Source organism: Adelges cooleyi, unplaced genomic scaffold (assembly GCF_023614345.1).
Source record: "Adelges cooleyi isolate 19-005CV unplaced genomic scaffold, UGA_ACOO_1.1 ACOO_flye_CR_arks_rails_tigmint_CR_PRNA_41, whole genome shotgun sequence".
NCBI classification, from domain to species: Eukaryota; Metazoa; Arthropoda; class Insecta; order Hemiptera; family Adelgidae; genus Adelges; species Adelges cooleyi.
Genome location: NW_026096090.1, coordinates 4,429,519 through 4,451,674, shown reverse-complemented (window position 1 = coordinate 4,451,674; position 22,156 = coordinate 4,429,519). Strand labels below are relative to the sequence as shown.

At 29.3% G+C, this 22,156-nt stretch overlaps 1 protein-coding gene across 2 annotated transcripts in view; it reads left to right on the top strand.

Annotated features, from left to right (window-relative positions):
- Positions 1-22,156, top strand: part of LOC126841928 (metabotropic glutamate receptor 2-like) — a 150,938-nt gene that overhangs the window by 4,603 nt on the left and 124,179 nt on the right. For both annotated transcript variants that reach the window (XR_007686248.1, XM_050578739.1), the window contains exon 2: positions 5,643-6,149. Coding sequence is in view for 1 of the 2 variants with exons in the window: in XM_050578739.1 (XP_050434696.1) it covers positions 5,699-6,149 (451 nt within the window). In the remaining variant the exon portion in view is untranslated. The remainder of the gene's footprint in view (positions 1-5,642; positions 6,150-22,156) is intronic.

Sequence of the window (22,156 nt, the reverse complement as noted above, 5' to 3'; positions counted from 1 at the left end):
AATTATTTAAATACACTTTTCTCAAATAGCAAAGACAAATTCTGTGGTTGTTCATGTACTTTGTGGTGTGAGTAGGGGAATTGGATTACGCCAATAGTGCAAAAAGCGTTTACGGGATAAAAGACGCATCATTGTAAAATCAAGAAGAAGATCCTTAACTTTAGGTTAGCTTTACTGACGTTATTTTGTTTCAACCCCGTTTCCTAACCATTTTATTATGTACATAAATAGTTTTTATTATTGTACTTTAAAGTTTACAGTTTATATTGATTTTGTAATTCAAGTATAAAAAAAATATCAGTAGTACACGTCACAATATACCAGTTGTCCAATTATAAAATACTAATACATTTTGTTCGAAAAATACTAGTCCAGTCAAAAGTTGTTTATTCGAGACTTTTAGATTTCAATAATAGACGTATAAAAAAACTCCCAATAATTAAAAATATTGTTTAATTTGTTTACCAAAACAATTTTCTCTGCAAAACTAAAAATTTTAGTAAGACAAATTGTTCGTTAAAATCCGTACTTTTTGAGTTATATCTCGTGTGTAGTATTCATGGTATGTTTGTTCTATTCATTGGCCGTAACTAAATGTTACAATACATACTTTTTATGTAATCGTTAAATCATACATATGACGTTATGACATGTGTTATTAAAAAATGACCAAATTATCGACGTGTGTTGCTTCAGAATGTTCAGTGTTTTTACATTTTTTTGGCTGTCGACGAATGGATGTCTGTTGTAAGTTAATAAGTATAATGTGGAAAAAGTAGAAACTTATTTCTCGTAATTATATCGCAAATAATTAAATTCATTTTTGCAGCGGTCTTAATATTTGAATTTACCAGTTAACTATTTTTAATTAACTTAAATACTTTGTCACATTAACGGTGCGTTCGCATTTAATAACTGTTCGGTGTTACTACTTACCTATAATATGGTTAATAATTGCACGTGGGTAACTATGAAAAACGAAATTTTATTACGTATAGACTTCCATAGCGAGAAACCGAGTAAATACTTTCATCGAAGGATGAAATATAATATGGTAACGATGTAATTTTACTACACGGCGGAAATTAATTTTGAAGGAGGGGCACAGGAAAACGAGTGTTTTGAAAAAGGTAAACTTTAAAAAGGCCAAAACTTTTATAAGCTAATTAATTTTGGTCGAAAGTAAATATTTTGATAAACCGACTCCCTTTTTTGTTGATACTTTTGATGTTGATCTTTGAAAATAAGTTTTGAATAACAAATAAATACTATCCATTTATAACTACGCGTGTGGAGCATAATTAAGTTGCAAAATACTTTTTATACTATTTCAGCTGTGTACGAAAAAAAATAGAAAATTACTTCACATATGGATTTTAAATAGCTTTCTTCTGCTTATTTCAGAACTTATTTAACTAAGAATTATTTTGAGGTAAACCAATTTTAGTTTATTATTACATGATTTTTAATAAATTTTAAAGAAAATATGTAAATTTTGATTTTAACTCAAAAAGGAAGATGGGAAGTCGTCTGATCAACAGTCTCACTCACTCAGTGGTTTGTTAAATATAAAAAAAAAATCAAAAGAAAGATACATATATCTGTTTTTATAGGTTCATATATTTTTACTATTAAAAGTCAAATGAATCATTTATTCTATTATTTACAAATAGTATTCCAATGTAACAAAAATAATGAGTATAATAAATTCAATTGGATTGATCCTTATAAAATTCGGATATTTAGCAGTTATTATTAGTAGAATGCGATTTCCCGGTTTCCTCTGAGTTCATTCTTTAACAGTTAATTACTAGAAATCATGCATTTATTTTTCATTTTCACAATCACAATACGAAAGATAAAAGATTTATTATAAAAATCAATTATCAGAAGTTATGATTATGGCCAGACTGACTTGCAATAATTTTGCTTTAGCCAATCAAAAACCAATTTTCATCCCCAGTGATAAGTTATCACTGATAACTAGTTTTTAAATACCTATTACTATGCTAATAACTTGTATAGAATCATTTTAACGTAAATCATAATTTAATCAAATTTAATTTTACGCATTTTTAATGACATGCATTTTAAACTATGATCGCCTTACTTAATTCATATCCTCTGTTTGTATATGTGTATACATTTTGTCGTTTCCACGGGTTTCTAAATACTTGGGTGTAATTCTTTTGATCGGTGTATCCGTTCGGCATCTCGTGTCAGGAATCTATAATAACCAACCTTTTGCGCCTCATGCCCGTTTGGAATAGCTTTGGCGATGTCATATTATTATTATTATTATTATTATGTATAAGGCATAATATGTCTGCGGCAAACCCGCGGTGTACGATAAATTAATATGACGTCCATTGCTTGGGCTCACACACATACACAAGGTTATTAAGTCTGTTATTATCATTTATGATAGATTACCGAAGGCTGGGTGTTCCTTTATTAAATTTTCCATCCCTCTTTCGACTCCGCTACTCGCTTATACCATCGCCGGGAAAGACTTTACGAATCCTATTCTCCGTACATCCGTCAAGCAACGGTTTCATTAATCGTATACACCACCAGACTCAATTACAAGGTTCCAGAGTCTATCATTTTCTGATGACACAATCCAACGCTATTAGACTACAATTTTGAAGGTTCGGTAAACACGTCAATACTAGCACCATGCCAACATATACCTTTGTTCCAACTTCATACAATCGAGCCCTACTGTGTCCGTTAACAGCACTTTATTAAACAAATAAAGCGTGTAATATGTTTTTAATTAATTTTAGTAATCTACATATAGATTACTACAATATTTACCCAACCAAAACTTGACTTGTGGTTTTAATTTGCTTAATTGCATAAATCGTATATTAGTTTTCGTTTTAAACGTCAAATCTTTCTACAATCAACTCACTACGATGGCAGTTAAAGTTGTATATGATGTATGCATGTTGAATAGGAGAAAGAAAATAGAACTCTAATGTTTTAACTAATGTAAACAAATCGTGTTACAGTTATTGAAAATTGTATTATCATGAAAATGTATGATATAGAAAAAAATGTGTATTTTATACGTACATAATACATAATAATGGAATGGCCAATAAGCTTCTTTAAGTAACGAATGAATTTACTTTATATGTTTGCAGCGTGATACTAATATAATATGCTTTATATTTATATTCATGTGTGCAGTCACTGTAACTATTTTCGTTATTACTCGAATCGTAGGAAGTTAATAACAATTCAAACGTTGTACGAAAAATGTTTCTATTATTTGAATCGCAATATATTGTACTATTATTATATTGCTATATATATCATGATTAAACGTTCAAAGTGTCTTCTAAGAGTTATACCTACACGGCTTTATTGAATTTAGGTAAACGCGTACTGTGGATCTCCGTTTATTATGCTTTATAACATATTATAATATACGTTATAGTCGCTAATTTCATACATTTAAACAAACAAATTTAAGTCTTTAAAAGACGAGTACTGCGCTGTAGATTGCTATTAGTTACTAAGTTGTTATACTAATTGAAACGATATAGTTTAGAAATTATACTAGAAGTGTTCAGTGATATAGGTACTGTGAGGGTTAAACTGAAAAAAAAATAATTTAAAAAATGTATAATATCTACGCGACTAGGAAACATGAGTAGTATATTTGGTACCTTCCTGGTATGCTTCTTTAGGTTTTACGTTTGAATACTCACGCTAAGAGGAATTAAACGGTGTTATTTAATTAGTGGATTGGGATTACAACTGCTGTTAACCTATCGCTAACCAAAAAGTTTGGGACACGGAGTGAAGGAAGTGTAACAGGGGTTTCTTTAGATAGTTGCCTATTCAAAGAAACCGAGCGTTGAACCAGTAGCGTGTATTAACCACTTAAGGAATATCTTCTTCCACAACCCATCCTCTGTTCTTCTTGGAAAATCTGGAATTCATTAACTTATTGGTTCTTAGACCTTGCGATCGATAAATTCTAGTTTACATTCCTTTACAAATACAATACTATTTTTTTATGATAATTTATGTTCAACATATGTTAAAGTAATTAAACTCAATAATTGTATTTTCTATTATTACTTAAAAATAATAAGGTATTTAAAAAAAATGCCTCCTTCTACTGAATTAATATCGATTGTATTTTATTTTTTTAAATTTTTTTTACAATTTCGTGAGCGTTGTATATTAGCTTGAGTACGAAATCCTTTGCTACTGTATAGGAGTCAATTAACGGAACTTGCTGGTAACTCGGTACGGTCAGCGGTCACTGGTCAGACCGCATGGGGCTAAGCACGGTCATGATGGAAACTCGGTACTTGTCAATTACTGAGAGAGGATCGACTGGAATTAAATAGAACAACGAATATTTATATGAGTGACACTTTATTGTTGAGTTGTATTGGCGACCACGAAAAGGACCAGTCACGGACAGGCTTCAATTATTGTTACCAGTAGAAGTTTATTTACTGTAGGATGGAAATTATATTGTGATCCGGCTAAGTGCTAAACTTTCAAGGCTACAATTGAAACTATTTTACGAAAGATATTTAATTACAAAATCTTATTGCAGAACGATAAATCCAACGTAAGGTTGCACTAGGTATATTAGCGAAGGTTACAATTTAAATTTTAATTCAAATTGTATAGAGCTCTAACAGAAATAAAAGCTAACCTTTACAATGATGTGATAAGATAAAACTAGTAGACTGAAAATTATACGTCCAATTTTTCAAATATCGTTTTATATACTTATTTGTAGGGTTAACTAGGTAGTTTTTACAATTTTATCAACTATAAAACTTACCATGCCTCTGTATTATAAAATTGTATTATTTAATTGTGTTATTATCTGTATTGTTAAAATATTTCTCACTTTATACTATACAGTTTTAATTTATTTTTAAGAAAATGTGTGTCTCACATTTATCAAATAACATGATCGCCAGTCGCCTGTATATATATGTAAAATAACAAATTTCTCAGAGATATAAAACTATTCTACACCATTTCCACTAGAAATTTCTAACTCAAATGCATAATATTACAATACTGCTCACGTATGCATTGCTGAAGTAGGCGGCAATATAGTCAGAATTATTTCACTATATTGCGTCTCGATTTTGTTTATAATCAATGTTTATGGAGTTGAATATGTCAGACTGTTTTAAGTGTATCTATTGAAATAAGGTCATCCCAATAAGCACATGGACCTAGATTTTATAGCTACAGTTTTACAACGAGTAAAATATACGTTTTTATTTTCATTGACTTTTTCTTTGTCTGACATTGTTATATTTTGCTAGTGAGAAAAATTATATAAGGTTTTAAAACATCTTTTCGTTTGTCACCGTTAACATTTAATTATATAACAATATGGATATGACATATAAGTATAATTCAATAATTAACACTGTACTAACGTTAACACTTTTACCAATTTTTTTTTCGAGCCTCGATTTGATAATTTTTTTTTTTTAAACCTACTAATATTAATACTAATACCTATTGTTTAAAAATTGCATGAACGTAATACGATGGAAAAAATGAGTGTTTAAAAAAAATACTAACTATATATTGTGCATTTTTCGTTAAAATTTATCGTTTTCTTTTTTTTTTTTGTTTAGGTTTAGTACAGTGCCGCGTTTAAAAAATGAGAAATTGAAGTGCACACGGCTCGGTAATGCGTTTGGCCGTTTCGGGACGTTTCGCCATGACTTGGTTTACAGTAATCGCTTTACTGTTTCCGGTGTTCGTGGGTTCGAACCATACGGGTTGGTTGCGCCGGGCATCCATACCGCTCAACTTCCCGGAAGTTCGCATGCGACACATGCGGCACTCGGGACTTTCCGCGGATCAAGCAGGCCACAATTTCCCGTGGCCAGTGAAAAAAGAAGCTGTAGTGGAGGGCGACTTACTGCTAGGCGGACTTATGATGGTCCATTCCCGGGAGGATACGCAGTTCACTTGTGGCCCTATCATGGCTCAAGGCGGCATACAGGCCGTGGAGACCATGCTGTACACACTGGATCAATTCAACAAACGCTGGACCAAATTTAAAATTGGGGCTTTGATACTGGACGACTGCGACAAAGACACTTACGGTCTGGAAATGGCAATTGATTTCATAAAAGGTAAGTTTAAAAAAAAAAAAAAATAACAATCCTGTTGTTGACGAATGGATTTCTTAAGACATGATTTATTCTTAAGAACTATATTTTTGAATAATTTTATAAACACTTGAACATTAATCATAATTTATAGTTATATTAAATTTAAAGTGGCATTTTTTATTAAACTAATAGTGTATGTATGCTCAACTATTAATATGGGTGTAGAAATACTGGTATGGTAGGAACGTTACTTTTGGTTAAGAGATATAGTTTATGGTTTACGACAAATAATAGTCTTTGGTCTAATTTAAGCGACAAGTTGTACAAAACACTTTTTCTGATTTATTTCTGTACACTTTATAATCGACCGTGCTCTTTATTCAATGGGCATTTAGTTTCTTTTTGTTTCCATAGAAAACTGGAGACAATTTATGGATGCACTTATTAAATAAAATATTGCCCGGATCTTATCATTATAACTGATAAAAATCTATGTTGGTTATTCTAGCGGTTACAAAAGTTATTATACCGATGTTAGTTTGTTCTTAACGTTGGAAGAAATGTCCCTATTAATTTATCGTAGTCAAGGACAAATTGTCCAATTCTCTGCTATTATTTGTTGTTCAAACCGTTTGGAACTGTGCCATTGGCTTGCTTGGCAATAGAATAACTTAAAAATCACGTGAATCAAAATAGTTAAACAAACGTTGTATGGAAAATGTAAATCCTAAATTAGCATTTAAAAGTTACACAATTATCCAAATAATGAATAAAATATTTTATAATTTTAAAAGAACATTCAAATTTAACCACTAAAATTATAATCCTGAATGAATACTGCAAGAAATTGATGGAAAGGGATAATTAAATCGTTAAATTTGAGTGTATTAATGAATTCGATTTGATAGTTTTAAATAGTATTTATTCACTTTGTTAACAATTAATTTTTCATTCAGTTCATTTTGAATCTCCCATACGAAATAGTTTTTTATATCTCTAAAGCTCATTATTTGCATTAAAGAAATAAAATAAATCATAACATTTTTTTTAAAATTATTAAATTGTTGATAACATAGTCAATTACAATGAATTACAAATATCAGATTATTCAATTAATCATACCGATGGTTAGAAGGTAAAATGGCGTAAGCGACAATTTTTTCAAAATCGACTTTTATGCATATGGTCGTAAGCGGCACAATTATACATCGATTGATCCAAATTATATATCATGTTTATAATCAACAATCAATGTTTTAATATGAGGTCGTACGTGACATAGAATTGGCGAGATATTAGGGTTTTTGACTCTCCTGAACAATTTGGAAATTGGCGCTTACGCCCTTTTACCTTCTAACCATCGATAAGTCATTTTTTAGAATGTTTCTCAACTTGTGAGAGAATAATTTGTTTAAATTGTATAACACTTGAAAAAAAATGCATACCTATTTTAATTTAATATTTCTGTTTTATTAAATAAGTTTACACTTTGACATTTTTACCATTTGGGAATTTTTTCACTATTTAGGGCCATTAAATAGGGGGGAACTAGGTCAAACCTGCAGTCTACAACTTCTATGTTGAACCGTAACATTTACTGCGTATCTAAGATACTTTCTCCTTTGAATTATATTGTAATCGCCGAATTCCACTCCAAGTCTCTAAGGGTAAGGAAACTAAATTATGCACATCATTATACTATTGCTACATTAATAAATAACTAACAATCGTATTTTCAACACTGCTACATAATATTTCTTTTCTATGTAAGACATTTAAGGAAAACTCCTTATATTTTATTCTTTGCGATATCTCTTTCGAGTCTTCTACTTAAAGTTCAAATAAATTACTTCCCGAGTTATTCTAAATGATGTTAACGTTTAAAAATGGTATATATTGTCTTTATTGGAGAGGCGGCTCGATGAGATGTTCATGCGATTGTTGATTATGATAAAATGTTTTTCTCAGTTCTAAGGTCTTAGTGTATCTAGAGTGTTCCGCTAGAACTTTTTTGGCTTTATTATTTTTTTAGTGTTTTAGGAAATCAACACAACAATTTTGAAATGTTTTTCTTACGCTTATCATATACCTATTATCAAATAATTATATATTTTCTAGATACTTTACAAATACGTATTAATAACAACATTACTCATACAATGATCATACAAAACTGATCATTAGTACTATGTTTTATATAGTACAATTAAACTTGATATTTAATAGTAAAAATACATATTTTACGAAGGCTGTACAATCTACAAATAAGTTTCCTTCGATTTTGTATAAAAAGTGTGAAGGAGAATACATATTGAGAATTTGTTTTTTTTTTTGCAAACGGAATCGTCATATGCCATTTGAAATAAGCCCATTATTGTTATCTTATTCGTGATAAATTGTCGGTGTTTGGATTCATTCCAGGAACTTTGAATGCAATGGGCCATTAGTGATGAATGGGAACACGCTGGAGTATCGCATAGAATCTCAGCCATTATTTGTTGTTCTATAGATTATATTTTAATGTTCATATGGGTTCGTAAAGAAAATACACAGATGTAATATATTTTTGTATTTTAAAGCTTGGAGTAATAAAAAGATATTCTAAACAAGTTAAAAAAAAACTTGTTTTAAATCTTTAGTCGAGGATCTTAAATTCGCCACTGGTGCTGTGTACGTAAATTCAATAATAGTTGCTTGTACTACATTTATATAAGCATTATGTTCAACATGTTTGTTCGATAGTAAAGAAGATTAACAAATTTTGTTAAAAGTTAGCCGCGCTAAGGTCACGTTTAAGGACTATTTGAATTATTTTATATTTATTTAATTATTATTGAATTAACTATCTCATATAAAATGTTATTACTTATGTTTTGTTTTTATATTGATTTGGTAAGTTAACAGTATATTTGATATTTAACAAGAGACGACTGTAAGACTTACAGATTTAATAAAAAATGTTAATAAACAAAAACAGTATAGTAAGGATTCTAGATTGAGGTTCAGGTACACCTGCAGAAGGAAATATAAGTGGAGGGGACAGATAATTTTTGGACAAACCCAAAAACAAAATGCTTTAATATGAGATTCACTTGAAGATCTTTCCCTGCTATCGTCTGTGGGTGTTTATTTGTTGGATATAATTAGAATAAAATCAAAAGCGTTTTTTTAAAACAATTTTTTTTTTATTTAGATAAGGTTTTCACAACTAGGAAATATTAACTTCTTAATTTTTAAACAATACTCGTATACATAATATGTTATATTTTTGTGTATAGTTTGGTAAATTTTATTAACGCTATTATTTGATCTACATCGTGTTTATTGGCGGCTTCTTTTAATCTTCCTCGTGTGTCCTGTCCGGTGCGAATTCTGGGCAATCAGTGAATAGTCGAGGTAACGTTGCATGTTTGACATTAATGTTTAGACTTAAGGTTAATTAGATAAGTATACGTGTGTTAGTTGCGGTTGCCGATTGGAATACGACCTAACGTTTTCCCATGTCTGTTGCGTTCGGGGGCAAGTAGTTTGGAGTAATATTGTCAGTTATCTTACGAAGCTTGTTGTTTTGTAATAAGTACCCATGTTGGCGCCAGGTATTTTTGGGCGTTAGCCTGGCATAGGAAGTTTTTTAAATTATTCAACTCATAATTAATTGTTTTATGCGATGGACGAGTTTTGTTTGCATCAATCTCGGACGTTTTCTTAGAAGTTATATATTTTTAAAAGCGAAGGGAAAAAAGGATTTGTTTTGTCTTTTAACGTTCCAAGCATCACCTAGGTAAATGCCTGAGCTATAGCGAGCCTATTCTTATTTAATGCGAGTAAACTTTTTAGAAGCTAGAATAAATTACATAATTTTGCTTTCAGACGCACACGGGTAAAATAAATTAAGTGAAATTGCTGACCTAAAAAGTTATAATACAGATAAATAGTACTCTATAAAATAGTCAATATTGTAATGAGGCAAAATATTTAAGTCTCAGTGACGTCCTACTTAACTTACTTTAAATAATAATTTAAATTCACTCACAGATAAGAGTAACAAAATTCCAGAGGAGTTGTATTAGTTTCTTTTGCATGACCAACAATTAGCATTTTTTAATTGTATTTTTACAAAACTTTTTAAACATTCGTTTTGTTGTAAATAACTATAAAATGCATAATTCTGAAAACTGGATAGTAATTTATCATTTAAGAAATAACATTATCTCTGTACCTAACGGTTAAGGGTATATTTGTTTTAAAATTTAAACATTTTATTTTTTTTAATTTATTTAAAAACACTTTGAATACATTTTGTGAAACGTTAAACGTGTATTTCTCAAACTATGTTTTACTCCTAAATCATAATCAGCTTAATTATAAATTATAAACAATTTCATAATTTTATTATCAACAACAATACAGTACTTAGAAGTTAAAAAACAATAGCGTTGTTAATATTTGATAAATATATCAATTTTTATCAGTAGATAATAAATCAGAAAATATTTTTACTCAAGTTTAGTCCTACAATTAATCCGACCTTTATTGATACATATCCCTAATAAATAGTATTTTTTAAACTTCATCATCATGTTCTAAAGGCAACGCCTTGTCGAATGTGTGTCTGTCTTATATAAGGGACACATCATAGGCTATTTGGGTTAGGGATCTCTAATGCAGTATTTCCCTCTTGCTTAAACATTAATAAAAAAAAAAAATATATATATATATATATATATTTAGAGATTTGTTAGCCTTAACACATTGTTAAACTAATCAACCGAAATCGGCTAGTTAAAAAGTTAATCAGCATGTTAAAATGTATTGTAGTACTTATATATAATATTTATATTATTATAGTTCAGAAATTGTTTCATAATTTTTGTTGACTGAATATATTAGTAATATATAATAATGAATTACACATTTGATGAGGAATTTGTTTATATTGAGTGTTTAGAGAACAATAGAAATTAAAACTTTGATAATCCTTCATTAGGTAAGCAAAAGTTATTTTATGTATGTAGGTTAGGTAAAAAGGAATGGCCCAGACTTGCATTATAGGTTCAAATATCATAATTTATTGATTTTGTAATTTAGATATTATTATTATGTCTTGCTTGTCCTAACAATGGAAATAATTCTTATCACTACCTATCTTTTTTTAGGCCTTCAAAATAGAAAAAATTCTTTTAATGATCTTGATGACAAACTATTTTTAGAAAGGTATAGACTATCTAAACAATGTATTAAACAATTATATTTAAATCATTTATATAAACCGAAACGTAAAAAGAAAATCAAATAATAACAAGCTGACAAATTAAATAATACAATCACTTATCAGTTATCACATATCTTAATAACCAACGAGAACGTTGGAATAGAGGTAACCATTTTGGTAACCCAACTAACGTTTTGTAAACTTAACAAATATAATTTAACAATAATGTTATGGTGAAACTTATTTATTTTTAACCAGATGTTAAATTTAAATGAATTGTTAACTAAAATTGTGTTAACAATGTATTTAATAAATATTTTTGTGAACTAGTTAACATAAAAACCCAATTATTTTTAATTCATTATTTAATTTTGTAAAAAATAAGGATGTAAATGAATTACGGTCATGTAAATGAGAAACCTGTTAATCGTAAACATGTAGGGTGTAGGTTAGGGGTTTTAGAAACTTTTAACATATGATTTATGTAGTGTGTAAAAATCAACTCTGCTGATTAGACTGAAAGCCAGGATAACAAAAACTTATTAATAACCACTCAGATTTTAAGTTTAACTCATTTGACAAGTTAGTAATTACATAATCGTGTATACTCTACTCTACTCTGGCTTACTATATTATATTAGGACTTAACTATTTTGCGAAAATAAATAATTAAAAAGTGTAACCACCAGTCAAAAAATACTATTTACAAAAAGTACAGTTGTTCAGATAATAAAGTACATATCAATAAAAATATATATAATTGTTCACTCAAACAATTATTTATATTTTGTGTTTGTAAATATGATGTGATATTATATTGCCAATAAACATTGAGAAAATTTCAAAAATAATTATTCCTCTAGAAAATTTGGATTTAATATTTAACTGTTAAGATAACCTTTGACTATTGAGAGTTTAGAGTTTTAGTTACTTTTTTATAGGCACAATATACGGAAATAATAATAAACAAACGGTTTTTTTGTCTTAATTTGTGTACAGTATTAATTAATAATGTTATTTAGCTTTAAAAAGAATAAAAAAAAAAATTGGTTTTACAATGATACATGTATATTTTATAATATGTTTTTGCATCTAAACATTTAGATCAGAAATTGTTTACCGGTGGCACTTAATAAAGCCAAAAGTTAAAAAAGTTCATCCCTTTATTACGGAAATCACAGTAAAAAAAAAAATCAAATTGTGTTTGGAATATTCTTTAAAATATGCAATGCTGATCCACATTCCCATGAGAGGTGAAAACTTCAAAAATCTATAGTCAAACTTTTAATTTATTTTTTTGGAAAAACTAAAAGCACTGTTTTGCATTTTTACAGAAATTTCAGAAACAATGTGTTAAACTAAGGTTTACTGCATTATGTAATATTACTGTTTTAAAAGTAATATAAATACCGGAGGATGGGTGATATTATGAACGCCCATGTGCATTCAGATTTCTGTTGTATAATAATATAATTTATATTGAAGAAGCTTTTTAAGTTTCTAATACTCTGCATAAATTAAAAACTGTCTTATTCCACGCATGTTTATAAATTATAAGCACATAAAGCACATATTGTCGGAGACCAAACGCGAAAGGTCTTTATTGAGTTGTAAGTATATAGCTTAGATGCAAAAATAGGAATGCCTTACAATTATTATGGTTTTTTTGTTAATAACATTTTGAAAAGATTAATTCTAAAGAAATACATATTCGAATTATGTTAAATCAATGGTTTCTCATGGTGCCGTTTAGGAATTAAAATAATAAAAACGTAGATAAGTAATTTCAGATTTATAGCAATAATAACAATTAATTGACGGAAAAAATTAATTAAATTGAAACAGTGATGATACTTTTAATAGCAATTTAATTATTCTTTATTTTTTTACACGACTGGGGAATATATAAAAAGTATTTAAAATTCAAGATTTTATCGCTTGGTTTTGTAATTAATTTATAATATCTTTATTACGAGAAAGCTAAAAGGTTTAATGTGCTTAATTACCTAAAGAAATAAAAATAAAATATTTTGATGCGAATTTTTCGTTAGATTTAGAATAGTTATTTTAGTTTTTATAAATTAAGTAATAATATATACGCCTGTAAAATAATTCCTAAATTGATGTCTACAATTTACCGTAAAAAAGAGCCTATTATTTTTGTTACCGGTATTTCAACGTTTTTTGTGAGATGAATTGCTAAAATATTTGGATTTTCATTTACTTGTGCATTAATAAATTTCAATTTCATTGCACCACTTTTCATCAAACTAAAAAAATTGGATAATTTATTTCGTTTGATATTAATTTTGGCCAGATGTACCAACATTTTAATCGTGGTTTGTCGTTTATCGCTATTGAAATCGAGCATTAGATCAGGGAGACTTTATGACACTAGTTATATCGAATAGATAGTAATTAAGAAATGCATCCAAGATATTTTATACAATTTCCTTAGCGTTTAGATGATCTTTAATAAAGATTCCAATGACAAATTTCAGTCGAAGCTTTGCGTTTTTATACTAATTGGAAAGCGAGAAATGGCGGACACTTGTAGTTTTTATTTTATCTGTTAAAACTCGTTGTGTGCAATTTTTTTAAAGCGAAATCATAATAGTAAGTAATTTTGTTTCCAATTAGTGACTGGTGATCGGAGGGTATATTGCTCTGGACTCTGTATTTGGATGTAATGAAAGTTAATCGAATTTAGAAGACGAGTTGGAAGTAGAATGGACGCAGTCGTAGCACACGACAACTTATTGCACGTCTAGAAGATACTGTCGTGTAAATTGAATTACACGGTTTGTACGCTGTGCCCTAACTACCGCCTCTTTGTTTATCATAGTTTCGGGCAAGAATGTTAACGATTGTTCTTTACGTTCATTAATAAATCTGATTAACGTACGAGGCGGTAAGGAAAACGATGATAAACGTTTATGGGCTGTAATGAGTGCCGTCGGTTGGGTAAGCATAGGAGGGCAAGAAAATGCCGTCATTAACGATAAACAATGGATAGAAAAACCAATTTGGGACGTTATGATCTCGCCTCAAATAATGCAAAATATTATTTTCTCTTGTATTTTCAACCGTTGTTAAACCAACCATGATGGTAAACATCACTTTGTCAAATTGATTGCGACCAGAGTTAAGTATATGCGTACAAAATGCGCACAATGTGTAGTGTTGTATCGTGTTGAAAAGTTCAAATTAATTACAGTCGGTAATAAATTAAAAAAAAACGCCTTTTTGTACAACGAAGGTGGGATTTTTTCGAAAATGTTTATCCCTAAAAATGTATAAAAACGATTTACAGGTCGAGAGATAATTAAAATAAAGAATAATTAAAAATACTTTATTCAAATTTATTTTTAAATCAACACCGGATTTGTTTTAAAAAAATGAACAGGGATTTGTTTAGACTGAGTTCAGTGTCAAAGAGTGTGCTCAGGTCTTGCAGTTCATCAACATGCCGAGCTGAGTGGATACATTCGTATCGAGTGCCGAGTGCAATTAAATTGCGAAAACAGTCGATCAACTACTACGGTGGACCCGTTAGGTTGTGTTGAATTGAAATTGTCTGCACGAGACAAGGAGGTGACAGCAGAGTACGACCAGAAACGTACGGCCCAGTAATGCGTTATTATTAATGAGTTTTTAAGGTGAAAGTTCGATCATTATCAAACGCCCACACCTGCCGCGGCGAAAAGTTAAACGTCACAAGCATTTAAGGTACCGGCCGGTGTCATTGTGATTTGGTCAGAGTCAAATTTTAATCGACAGAGATAGGAAAACAATGTGAGTTGAATGGATGACGACGGCCAGTATTTGGGGATCAACGCGGCAGAGAAAGTGGGTTTGTGTACAATCGAAAGCAGACCCGACGTGACGGTGGACCGGAATAATCCTTTTCCACTTGACAAAGCGGATTTTGATAACGCCTTAATACGCAAAGGAAAAACAATTGACAATTATACATTTATACAGTTAATGTTGTTTTACGGCTTTCGTGCGGCTGCTAGACCGCTATCGACACGGGTAACAACACCGTACGGCTGTTAATAATATCTCGATACACTGGACTTTTGAACTTGTGCTATAAACGTTTGTGTTGTACTCTCGTTATCGTACAATAAAACTGTTGGTTAAATCTTATGAAACGCGCCTAACGTCTTCTACGAAAGCAGATAAGTACTTGAAGGCGTCATTGCAAAGTAAATCCGATGTAGCCCCTTTCGGAGTCGATAAACGATTAAACATTGTAAGTAATGAGAAAGTACGGAACGCAGTTAAACTTTTATTACAACACGTCACGTAGGGTATAAACAATCGTTTCTTTTATTAAAACACACCTTTGGTTTTGTGTTAGTTAAAACAAAGACGCAAAGACGTGCTTAATTGTAAACTGCATGGATTTCAAGTTAAGTAACGTATTGCTCGCGGTCGTACATTTTGTTGTGCGTTTTAAACACTAAGTGCCATAATAATACACGTTATTATGACTGATACTACAATAACGCTTATTATTTTATGAATACAATTTTGGTGGCACTCACAGAAAGCAATAAATGTCATAACGGTCGTTTTGATTCAAATACGCACGTCAATACTCGTTCGTTTCTAGAAGTTTTCCAATAACACTCTGGAAAATCGAGAAACTTTAGAACTACCTGGTCCTGAAAAAGGGTAAAGGAAAGTGTTTTTATGATATATTGAACTTTAAGCTGTCACGTATGCAGACTTGAAAGCCAAAAGTTTTCTTAGAACCCCTCAGGACTGAGATAAACAAGATGATTTTTTTGTCCAATAAAACCTCGCTAATCTTTTTCGAAAACATACAAATTTCAATTTGATAACCGTTTTATTGTTGTGAACTTTTACATTTTCATACATCAAACTTTCTATTTTTTTCCTTACCAGGTTTCCTCCAGGTTGTACTATTTATATTTATTTTTATGTTTTATTTATTATTTTTATTTCACACGTAATTTAAATTTGTTTTTTTATAATGCGTCCTTAATGTAACTAAAATACAGAACTGTCAACGGCAAATGTAATTGCATATATTTTGACTTTAATATCAATTACATGTCGTATTCTGATCAAATTAATCATACATTAGGAATGTGTAATGTTTTGTGTTTTTAGCAATAATAGGTATGTGTTTAATAGACTTACAAAGTAAAAAATATAACTCATAAGGACATTTTTAGGTATAAGTTACAAATGTTATTTCATACAATCACCTTTAACGTTTTTAGTATAGTAATAAAGTATTTTACTTGAAATTAGACGAGTACTTTTCTTAAAATAATGCACTTAGCTAGAAGAACATAAATTCTAGCAGTATATGTAAATTTAAATACATAGGATATGATATAACTTTAAAAAACTTGCATGCGTCTAAAAGGTTCGTTAGTTAATCCCACCAACTTCTTTTGTACATAAGTAGAAGTTTGACATTTGTAGTGAGTTAAAAGAATTCAAAATTAAACGTTTTAACAAGTTTATCGTGTTTACAGGAATTTTTGTCCGTTTTCCCAAAAATTCAGCAAGCACGTGTTATTTTTATATTTTATGTGTTAACTTTTTAAATTCATAACGTAACCTATTATATGTCAGGCAATTAAAGAGATGGACTATGAATAAAGGTATAACGAAGATAAGTTCGTTTGAAGTGTAGCTGGTATTTATTTTAAACTGTAACTAAGAAATAAAACGAAATGTCTGGTATTTATTAATGAAAACAATATATTGAAAGAAACAAAGACCGTTAGCGTCATGTTTAAACAAAACATGTCTGTTCTGGGTGATTATCGTCTTTTGTTGTTTCAAGAGAAAATAATTATTAAAATGAGTGTACAAAAGTAAATACGAGATTATTTGACTGCGAGTGTTCGCATTTTTTAATGGCCTATAATTTATTTGTTCCTTTCAAGGTAAGAGTTAATTTTAACGTGGGCTCATAATTTAAGGTCTTTGTGTCTCGAAGCTCTTCGGATTAGCAGTGTCTCTCGTTTTGTTAGTGCATCTTGTAAATTGAATTGAGTGACAGGAGTCTGTATAATTCGGCTTCACAACGGTTGTTACATGTAAGCGTATTCAGTAAACGTTTATAAACATTCTTAGTATATCATGTACGTTAACGCATCTCTTAAACATTTCTATCGGTTGTCATACTATATACATACCTATGAGTTGTTTCTTACTTACTAACATTCTCAATAGTAACTATACTTTCTTTTGGTTTAACCTAAAATACATTTATCAGAATCAAATAATAATGCACTACTGGGGTGGTTTTTAGGATGAAGTTGGCTTTGTCAGTATCAAATCATTGTTTGATCAAACAATTATTTATAATATTAAGTATTCCACAAGGGACTCTAACTTTAATTTTTTTCAATTCTTTACTTCAATCGTACAAATTATTTTATAATAATTTCACAAGCTGTCTAGGAGATTTATGTATAAAAACATAATAATTATTGTTATCGTTAGGTGATTTATTTTTCTGTTATAGAGTTTTATGGTTTTTGTTGTATATAATCGCACATTAATTTATAAATTGTACTTCATTTACAGATTATATATTTTATTAAAAAAATAAGAACTATATTTTGAAAACTTGAGCATTAATAAATAGATTGTTTTTAATAATTATTTTCCATTCGTCAATTTGATATATTTTATTATATGTCCTAATGTTGTAATGCGTTTCGATATATACTGATCGATCATATTTGACACATATCGATAACACGACTAGGTCTTAACGAATGAGAATCAGTTTATATGAAATCGGCACGTTTTTACAGATAATAGAACGTTATCAGATAAACGGTTGATTCCTAAATAATAAATTATAGTTAAGTATTCTGAAACTGATCTAAGTACTGTTCGTATTAAAGTAGTTTTTATACTTGTGGAGTCGGTCAGTCAAATTTTCTTTCTTTGCATTCATCACTGTTTTTCTATTTACAATACGTTGGTATTGGAATATCAAAAATTTGGATTCTCAAAGAAATAATGGATCCTACTATTTCTTACTCTTGAAAATGTTCAATAAAGGTCTAAATGTATTAATAATGTATAAACAGTAAATTATTGTTTTAATACATACTTATATATTGTACTTGTATTTATTATTTATAAGGCTTTCAAATGGTTTAAGTATAGGGGGGGGGGATTTTGTGTAAAATACATATTTTTTTGTTTCTATTACTAGTAAGTATCACTGTTTGCACACCTTTAGGCTCATTATGTATTTATAACATCCACCTACGCACTTAACTCTCTTACCTGTTTTATTATTTATTGTTAGTTTTCAATTTAAAAAAAAACTATAAGTGTACGAGAAAAATGAATTGTGAGAAATTATACAAAGGAAGTAAGATGTGTTTGTTTCTAAATCTTGAATTTTTTTATATTATTATGCACAAATATGGATGTCATAGAAAATATACGTTATGTAGACTGTAGTAGACTTACTTACAATGATGCTACAAGCAACTCTTGTTTCTTTAAGTCCATAACAAATTTTTCTCTCAACAGAAATTAATAAAAAATTAATTTAACATTATATATTATGTATTTTCAAATAACAGTTCAGTTAAGTGAATAATTAATGTACAAAACATTAATAACGAATTTTATTAGTTATTCATAAATAGAGTTTACTGAAAATGCATTTTTGAGTGAGACAATTCAATGTATAGTTATAACCTATTAAATTTATTAATACTATTTAATAGTGTTGGTAAAAAAATAACGTGCAAATTATTGAAATTAAAATGTATATGTAATATAATGTCAATCGACAGATTAATAATTATTGACCTACAAATATTGTTTATTAAAATAAAACGACTTGACAAAACTTAATAATTGCATTAAATGTATAGTCTAATTGTTATTAATCTATAATTAATATTTTAGGCTTATTTGTTTGTATTGGGTATTCTTAGTAATAACTAATAATTAATTCTGTTATATACATTTTTTAAAATAATTTATATTGCCTATTACTTTTAGGATAAATGGTAAATTGTATTTAAAAGAAGTATGTGTGGATATGATAAATAACTTAAATTAAATGTTAATGACTATTATTCATTAGTTGTGTAATTTTTTAAAATTTTGTACATTTTAAGATATAGTTATGTTAAATTTTGTTATAACCTATCGTTCAGTGTTCAAATTTATAGATATTTGTGAGAAATAAAAACAAAGTGTTAACATATTTGAATTTTCACAAAAAACCTTGTTTTAGCATTAAAACTCTTAAAACTACGCATTTTATACACAATTTCGAATTTCGTATCTTATTAGTAATACACATTTTATTTATAGTTTTTAAATACATTTTGTTCGTACAATATTTCTATTTGGACTTGTGCTTATTAGTATTTCACTTTTCACGACTTAAAAATAGTACTGTGTATATAAACCGAGGACAAAATATTAGGCGTTATTGAATTTCACTTGATGGCTAATATTTTTTTTTTTTGCGTGCCCCGCTATTAGATTAGATGATACTTTTAATTAGTAATGACTCACAACTAAAAAATACTTGATATTTTTCTATATGTTAAACGATTTTAATTTTGAACAGTGTTTCAATTAGTGTTAATGGTTTTATCAATATAGTGTTTTATTTTCGCTTTTTATTATGACAATTTGGGTTGTGTCACTCAAGTTTTCAATTACCACTTAAACAATTTTCTATATGAGGTGTGGCAGATTGTTACACCATCTGTTTTCATTGTTTGTTCTGCTTACACAATATAATATATCACGAGTTAACGTATGTCTGGCGTTCGGATCAAATTGTACACAGTGTTCAACTAGCTTACTAGTTACTAAGTATAAGTTATACATGCTAATATTCCTTATAAAATATTCATATAGTATCATAATATTTTTAGGCATACAATTATAGTAATTTTAAACTTCTTGAAATACCATAAATTCCTAAACTTATGACTTATAAATGATAAATGAATTACTTATTTACTCTTTTAATAAAACAACATGATATTAAGGGTATTGGAAGCAGGTGACTTTTTAGTGGTTTTAAATAGGCAATATTTGATTAAAATGTGATTTTAATAAATTTCAACCATGTCAATTAATTTTCCGGTTAATTAGTATAAGTTTTAAGGTACTTTTAACTTATATAGTTACTTATAAGTGACATGAATTTTTCCACTCTAAATTCATTACTCAATTTTATACTTCTCATTCTAATAATTTCATCATATCAGAAGTTAAATGGAGTTTTTATATTTTTAATGATTATATCTTTAAATAAAAAAAGATTATGTTATATAACCTCCGGTTTAACCTACTTTTAATGGGAGCCAATTCAAGAGTACTTTATCGGGTGAAAATGTCGACTACCTGGAATGGGGACCAAATGCTATTACAGCGGAATTAAATAACAATTATACATTATTTGTATTTTAGATCCAAGAGAACAGATGTAAATTTTTGGAAGAAACCACTAAATGTGTAAATATTAAAAAGCCATTTGTATCCGTGTGAAAAACAGAAAGTTGTAAGGAATTTTGTAAAAAATCAAATCCGAGTTTAATAGAAAACAAAAACTTAAAAGCTTGTTTGCCGAAAGGTACATAAGGTTAGATAAGCCTTTTTAGATTGCGTATTATACGTAATTTTTTAAATAGATAATTGAATAAGTCATTCCGGATGTAAGAGATTAGTTGTACGATTGAGTTAACTAAAACCAAATTATACATGTCTTAATATTAAGTTGAAATAGTTGATTAGCAGATTTTTAGGTTTTTAACTTTATATAACCGTATTAGCACGTTAATGTCCAGGCTTGCTAATGACCGCATATTATAATGTATGTGCAATTAATTCACTACTCTGTTATCACTACGCTATCGAATAATTATTAATCGACGTTTCATCAAACGTTATTATACATTTGAAACGCCGTACACGCGGTTGGCGTTGATGGTTTATTTCTAATTAAACGGTGCCCCGGGTCACACCGTCGTTTGTGCCATAGTCGCTGGAGTTGTCTCCAAATGTTACCACAGTAATCCTGGTCGAACCTACGCTGCCGAATCGTTTCCAATTATGAAAAGCCACGTAAAACAGTTTCCGTGTTATCCGTAACATTTGCGTGTGAAAGCAGTCCTCTCTACGTGATGAAATTACACGCGTTGGCACGGGCAACTGCATTGCGCATCTATACACATAAATATAATATTATTTCCAAGCGGGGTTGCTGAAAAATTCAATTTTGATATGCGACCGTTGGACGCACGAGAAATGAAATGAAAATGTAAACGTACCGTACCCGGGAGACGGTGTCGCGGTGCCGCGAGAAGGATAAGCAATATTTATTATTCTTGTTTCCGTCTTCGTTTGGCCTTTTGTTCTTTTATTTTATTATTTTTGTATTTTTTTTTATCACGGCCATTACCCTCTTAACTCGGTGAAAAACGCACGGCCTAAAATAATCGCAATCAGGGAAACTCCCTTATTTGTGGTGGAAAACGAATAACTTAATGCGCAGCTTTGCCCGTTATACACACACCTAATTCGTGTTCTCCCTATATTCACAACACGCATACTTTAACACAATACTTTCTCTGTATAGATCCGCGGTTCTGTTGTTCGTTCTCGTCGTTATTATTTTTTATTATTATTGTACCTACAATAAAATACTTTGATCGTTTCGAGTTTTTTTTAAATACTATACCTAATACCATAATAACAGTATTTATGTATGCCCACGTGAAAATCAACGGAAACGGTATATTATAAAATTACATTTTCGGAA